Genomic DNA, 7073 nt, shown 5'->3' with positions numbered 1-7073 from the left:
AGAAGCCGAGGGAGAAAGAAGAAAGAGGAAGCAGACCGGCTGTAGAACATAGAAGAAAGATTAGCGTTGCAAGAGAAGAAAATAGAGGAACTTACCAGCCAGTGAGCTACCGGCCCATCATCTCAGCGGCACGAAAATCCTTCATTTGATACTGCCCACGGAGCTACCCCACCATCTCAGCGAAAAAGCAGCGTGACTTCCACGGAGCTCGTTCAGCCTGATATCATGGCTCCTCGCTACCCCTGTGGATGATATCATGGAGAGGGAACATTGTGAACTACATGCGAAATGCATGAACATAACCTCGAAGGTGGCGGTCGGCTATGCCATACCTCGTGGACCTGATGGAACTTTACATTGCACTCCAATTCCAGATGGCTATGTTGTTGTCAGGGTGGATGAAGTTTCAATGGATTTGAGCAGCTGGAGCTTGACTACCCTACAGGTGAAGGAGAGAATCATCTGGGAGATGCCGTAAGGACTACCATTCTATGGAGAAAGGAACACATCATGCTTCCACACTGGACGTCGCGTCAGCCTTCTCCGCCGCCTCAGCCGTCTGAACCACCTCAGCAGACTCCGCTGCGTCAGCCATCTCCGCCACGTCAGCAGACTCTGCTGCCTCAGCCCCGGAGAAAGAGAACGACCGTCACTCCGACGGCTAGTAGTACATCTGGGAAGAAATCCAGAGCAAATACAAGCATCAAGAAGGCTCCTCCCAAGTTAGCATACGAACTAAGTGATGACGAACTCGACAAGGTCGTGGCTGCCGATGTGAAACGTCAGTTTGCACCGAAACGTCAAGATCCAAAGGAGAAAATAGATCCGGTAAAAGCAAACCACACTCTGGATAACCTTGTGCGAGCATCACCGCCTCCGTCGCTATCACACTATGACCGATGTATTGTAAAGACATTTGGTGAAGTGAAGCGGTCGGGAAGTAGCAATGGTGCAAGAACTGGGAAAACAATTCGCCAGCTCGGCGAACAGAAAGACCAATCGTGCCCCCCGCTCAAGGTGTTTGCTGATATTGCTAATGATCCGGGGATAGCGGATCTTGGTTGCACTCTTGTTGAATACTTAGGTGAGGAGGCAGATTTCCCCATGACTGAGTTAGCCTTTAGATACGAGCACGGGAAGCCTCTCGCCAGACCTGTGTTGGAACACGCGGTACACTACGCTAGCGCCAAATAAAATTTTCTACCGCGCACCCAAGATCATGCTGCTGGAAATAGATCACGGGATCGGGTTTACCACTAGACGCGCAGTCACCGCAGCGGAAGTAGAGTTGGTGATGCGTGTAGCCGATCTCCTGGGCCGTCTCCTCCTCGCGTTGCCGATCTCCTGTGAACAGCTAAGAACGGTGATCTCCCGCGAACGGCACCTCGCGGTTCCCTCGAACGGTTCGTCCAAGCACCGTAGATGCGATGCCTCCAAGGTATCCACACATACGGGGAGCAGCGTCGAGCGGCGGACTGCTAGGTCCGGTCACGCGGCATGGGCGTGGGGAGTGGCGGTGGCTAACCAGGGTTCAATTCGATCAACCCTAAGTGGTGTGCCCACTCCCCTTTATATAGACCTCCGAGGTGGGCTCAACACTTGAGCCCACTAGGAGTCCACATCCATTTTCCATTCAGATCCAATCCGAATGGGCTGCAGCCCCTTAAATGTGCGACCCTATAGGTTCACGTACACATGGACACGACCAGAGTTGATAGTTGGTAGCGGCTCCTAGCAGAACGTGCCAACTCCCATATGGGCCTAAAGTCATTTGATGAACCTCAACAATGTGGCATATGCAACATTCCTTTTGCCTCACGATATTTGTTGTCGAGCTTAAGGCGAGTACTTGTCACCCTTGTGTTAGCTCGACCTCTCTTCTCGAAACCATGATACATATTTCCGAACTGGGTTAACACTTAACCCAAGTCGCATGGCCATGCTTTTCGAATCTGATCACTCAAGAGGGCCCAGAGAATATCTCTCCAAATAGGAGGGGCAAATTCCATCTTGGTCAACCATGTCTCGCGGCATGTCTCACGACTCACCCGAAAGCTACCTTTATAACTACCAGTTACGGAGTAGCGTTTGATAGACCCTAAGTGAGTCGATCCTCATCCCGAGAACATGCGAGGACCTCAGGTCTAGGACGTGGCATAGACATTGCACTTGAGACTAACAGATGACTATATCTCGCTGCGTCTCAAAGTGGGTCTGTCCGGCTCGGTGATCTCCATCCCCGAGCCCATACTATCGGTTTAGCATCTCCATGCACATGACTTGTGAAACATAGTCATCAACCGAGTCGTATACTAGTCAAGGATATGTGTCCGCATAACCTTATCAACTAGGGACCATTAAAACAATCATCATACAATACATAGTTCCACAAACAAGTCACATACTTATTGATACATATCATTGATGATGTTCAAGGACAATACAAAGGACTCATGAATACACATGGAAACATCATCATCACATGATTGCCTCTAGGGCATATCTCCAACAACCTGAGCAACTCCTGCATCTACAAACACAAATGCGAAGATTGCATCAGTGGTACATGAAAGACTGCAAGGAATGGAGCGACAGTATCTATGTGCGAATTAAAGATGAGCACTACTTCAATGGAGTCGAGGCGTTGTACATTGAATTTGAAGAGTTATTTCAGTTATACAATCAAGACGCCCTCAACAAAACTATCGTCAGTTGCTATTGTCTGTAAGTATTATTTCTGTAATTAAGTCTCTAGCTCAGCTCGTTCATTGCATGTATAATTATCCTCACTATATTATGCAGATTGAAGATCCTCGAATGCAAAAGAGGACAAATCTATGACATTTGGTTCACTAACCCAAATACTGTAAATGAATATATGGTACAACACAACGCCGAGGATACGGCGAAAAACTTGCTAAATGCGTTAATTCGACAACAAAACAGAAGGGAAATACTATTTCCTTACAACTTCAAGTGAGTGTTACTGTCTTGTGCACATTCTCTTTCGCTTACTCGAGGTTAAGTGTAATTGATGAGTTATGTGTGCGCAGGTTCTATTTTTATTCTGCTAGTCATTCTTCTTGACGCGGGAGTAGTAATTGTCTTGGACTCGAGACGTAAAGAGCCTAACAAGTGGGTGGACATGAGTCAAATGCTCCAGAAGTAAGTTCAATCATTTCACATTATATCAGCAACTTTCGTTCATTTTTTGATATCAAGTAATCATTTTCTTTGCCGGGCATGGTTTGGGAAAAGTTTACCAAGGAGGCTAGGGATGAATGGAAAAAGGAGCTGCGATTTCAACACCCCAAATAAGTAGTACTAGCTAGTTCCGCGCATCTCTCATTGATTCTAGTTTTAATACTATTATCATGCTTGATTATCATTTTGATTGAACTCTATTCTCGTAAAGTGCTTGTGGCAGGCACCCGAGAATAATTTATGTGGATACTACATTTGCGAGTTCATTCGCCACACGACCAATAAGCAGGGCAGATCTTCACAACAACTTGAAGTATGTAAACAATATTCACAACTTTGTTTTATTACCATCAATTGTGTTGAGTTTCATTCATTCATATATATATGACCCCCTTCTTTAAATTAGATTTGGCGGAAGCGGGACGAACTCCTACCAAATGATCGCATACGAGCAATTCAAGAGGAATTGGCTGGATTCTTTCTTGAGCATGTCATACCTACATACGGAGAATACCATCGGGATTTGCAATGTGATTTTGGTAATTAGAAATTAGGGATCTTAAGAGATGTTATATTGTATATATGCATGAACGTGCACTATATGTAGTAGCGTTGAATAGATATGCGAAAACTTGTTGTTCGACCAAGCATGGAGAAAGAGAGGTCACTTCTCTCTATATATTCATGACGATGTTGTGTAATGGTTCCTTCATTGCTATATGTAGTAGCTATCGTCGAGTTGAATGAAAAGCATAAAATAAAAACGAAAACCCTAAATGTAAAAGAATTGAATGATAAACACAAAAGGAAAAGGGAAAAAACACAATGTGAAACCTTTAAACCCTCCAAACCCCTCCTTTAAAAGAAACCCAACACCTGGCAGCTGCTGACGCGTCGCTGCTTTTTAGTCCCGGTCGGTGTGGTCCTCCTGCCTGGCGCCCCATAGCGGCTACGTGGAGCTCCTTTAGCCCCGGTTGCGAACCGGGACTAAAAGTGAGGGCCTTTAGTCCCGATTGCTTAGTCCCGGTTGCAGAACCGGGACTGATGCCCTGCTTTCTACTAGTGAAGGTGGCGATAGTTATAGAAACGAGGGGCCCAAATCATGGGGACCGGGCAGAGGAATTAACTACATCCGCTAAAATATGAATAAAAGAGGAGGTGGCTGAAATATGCTTTAAGTTTCATGCTATGCAGGTCCAATAGTGCTCACAGTTAATTAAAAGGGCCAAAATTGAATCCAGTGCCTGGAAGGAGGTATGCAGGAGATCTCCTAGTCAGCGCATAAGGTGGTGCGAGCTCATCAAACACTCAATCCTCTCGCGTGCGCTTTGGGAGAGCCCATTTCCGGATGGGGTGCCCCTGTTTTTTCCTTTAATTTTTCCTTTTCTTTTCTGTTTTTCTTCTTATTTTTAAAAATGTTTGGGGTTTCAAAAAATGTTATTGGATTAGAAAAAATCCACGAATTAAGAAGAAGCATCCCATATTTAAAAATATTTGGAATAATAATAAGTTCCCAAATTTTAAATACATTCTTGAATTTTAAAAAGTTGCCAGATTTCAAAAAATGTTCGCAATTTGAAACACACAAGATTTACAAAATATTCCTAAATTTCGAAAAAGCTGTTAAATTCAAAATATGTACAAGAAAAAAAACATTTCCTAATTTCAGTAAAAGCACGAATTTCATAAATATCCCCAGATTTCAAAAAACTGTCATGAATTTTGGAAATTTCTTGAATATAAAAATATATTATGAATTTATAAAATATTTCTATTTTTTTAAAAAAATTCTAAAACCTTAGGAAAAAAATCACATATTTTAGTTTTTTCTACATTACAAAAAATCAAAAAATTAAGGAAACTTATAAATAAATAAAATTGAAAAACTATAAGTAAGAAGAAAAGGCCGATTCCAGGAAGGTTCTATAACCTCCTCAAAACTGGCGATGAGGAACTAGGAATCAGCCGGCCAATATAGCAGACACTGTCGCCAGGGGATACACATTTGGTTTGTATTTTCGCCCTACGCGGGGATACCATATCAGCGTGTATGCAGGCTATCAAACACTTCGCTAATAACTTCAAAAAGAAAAACACTTCGCTAATGATATGTGTTTGATGATACACATTCGAATGGATGGCACATTGCGAATCAACCTGTGGTTGAGATGGTTAGGTGGACAATAGTATCCTCAACCCACCAGGGTTCAAATCCTGGTGCTCGCATTATTTCTGAATTTATTTCAGGATTTCCGGTGGTGCGCTTTCAGTGGGATGAGACGTTGCCGTCGATGACGAGGTGCCTACGATGACTTCGTAAATCTCAAGATGATGTGCCGGCTCAGTCTTTCGGAGGTGCTCATAGGGATAGAGTGTGCGTGTGTGCGTTCATAGGGGTGAGTGTATGCGCGTGTATATGAGCCCTTGTGTCTCTACTGATGCTAAAAAAATAATGGATGACACATTTTTCCTTGGAAAATGATTGTCCGCTTTTTCGCGCGCGTACGAAAGGAGTAGTGGCTCCACGCAAACCCACTCCGGTACCTTATCTTCTTTCATTCATGTTTTTTTTCTCGTCCGCTCGTTCTTCTTTCGTCTTCCTTCTTTGCTACTTTCTCAACCGCGCGTATGGGGATCGTTGACCCAGCCGGGCTTCTTGCTGATCTCGTCTGCTCGCGGTGGCGTCAACCGTCTCCCTTGTAGGGCACGTCACCCCCATCTCTTTCCTCTCCGCGAGCTTGGAGCTTCCACCGTCAGCTCTTGGTCGTCGTTTCATGGCGCAGCCCCATGCCCCTCGCGGCCGGTCGGGATGCTGTGAGCCGTCGAGCGACGTAAGGGCGTGCACTCTAGAAGTGCTGTGCTCGAGGTTCGAGAAGCTGCAGCCGTGGTTTTTTTTTTGCTGGAAAGGCTTATTAAGAAAAGCTCGAAATTTTGGAAAAAATGCTTGGGAAATACAAAATGTTCATGATTTTTTTAAAAAGTTCATGCATTAAAAAACTGTTAATGGAATTGAACAAAATATCGGCAATTTAAAAAATGTTCATGAATGAAAAAATATCCTAAAATTAAAAAACTTTTAATGACTTAAAATATAGTTTATTCATCCGTAAGATGTTTAGTTGATTTAATAAATGATCATGTGTTTCAAATAATGTTTGTTAAATCGAAAAATGTTCCACCAATTTTCAAAACAATGTTTGTCCATTCTAGAAATGTTTGCTGATTCAAAGATTTTTTTTAAAAAAAAATGTTGATGGATTCAAGAAATGTTCATGATTTTAGAAAATGTTTGAAAATTTGTAAAAGTGTTGATGAATAATATGTTGATGATTTCACAAAATTGAGAGTGATAGTGTATCTGGGTGATGCAGAGGAATCTGATAATGTCACTGGAGATTATGATTTTATTTTTGTTGTCTCTCCTGTTGTTGAAACGCATAGACCTTTTGCTAGTAGAAAAAAAAAGGGGGAGGAGTAGTTGTTGGCGAGCACGAGGGGAGGGGAGCAAACGTCCAAATGCAGCTGCGTAGATGCGGCGGGCGTCGTGCGTCCCATGTGAATGCTGTCTCAACTCTCAACCTGTGTGTGTTCAATCAAACACAGCCGGAAAAAGGACCAGATTGACGGAGAAAACCCCCAACCCCGACCCCAGATCAGATCCCTGCCCAGCTGACACTCATCCGGATAGCGACACTCCCTCCCACCGCCACCGTCGCCGTCCGCCGGCCGCCATGGCCTCCTCCCACCGCCACCTGATGCGCCTGCTCGACGACCCCTTCTTCCCCTTCCCCCCCCCACCACCCACCTCCTCCTGCCCCTTCCTCCCTCCCCCACCCCCATCCCCCTTCGCCTTCCCCCACCACCCCGAC

The 7073-nt window shown here is 44.3% G+C and overlaps 1 protein-coding gene across 1 annotated transcript in view; it reads left to right on the top strand.

Annotated features, from left to right (window-relative positions):
- The first annotated feature begins 510 nt into the window (after window positions 1–510).
- LOC119329896 overlaps window positions 511–7073 on the top strand; it is a 10066-nt gene continuing 3503 nt past the window's right edge. The window contains exon 1 of the mRNA XM_037602994.1: window positions 511–1170. Coding sequence (XP_037458891.1) covers window positions 511–1170 — 660 coding nt within the window. The remainder of the gene's footprint in view (window positions 1171–7073) is intronic.

Source organism: Triticum dicoccoides, chromosome 7A (genome assembly GCF_002162155.2).
Source record: "Triticum dicoccoides isolate Atlit2015 ecotype Zavitan chromosome 7A, WEW_v2.0, whole genome shotgun sequence".
Classification (NCBI taxonomy): Eukaryota; Viridiplantae; Streptophyta; class Magnoliopsida; order Poales; family Poaceae; genus Triticum; species Triticum dicoccoides.
Note: the sequence above shows the minus strand (reverse complement) of the source record. Positions and strands in the feature narration are given on the sequence as shown.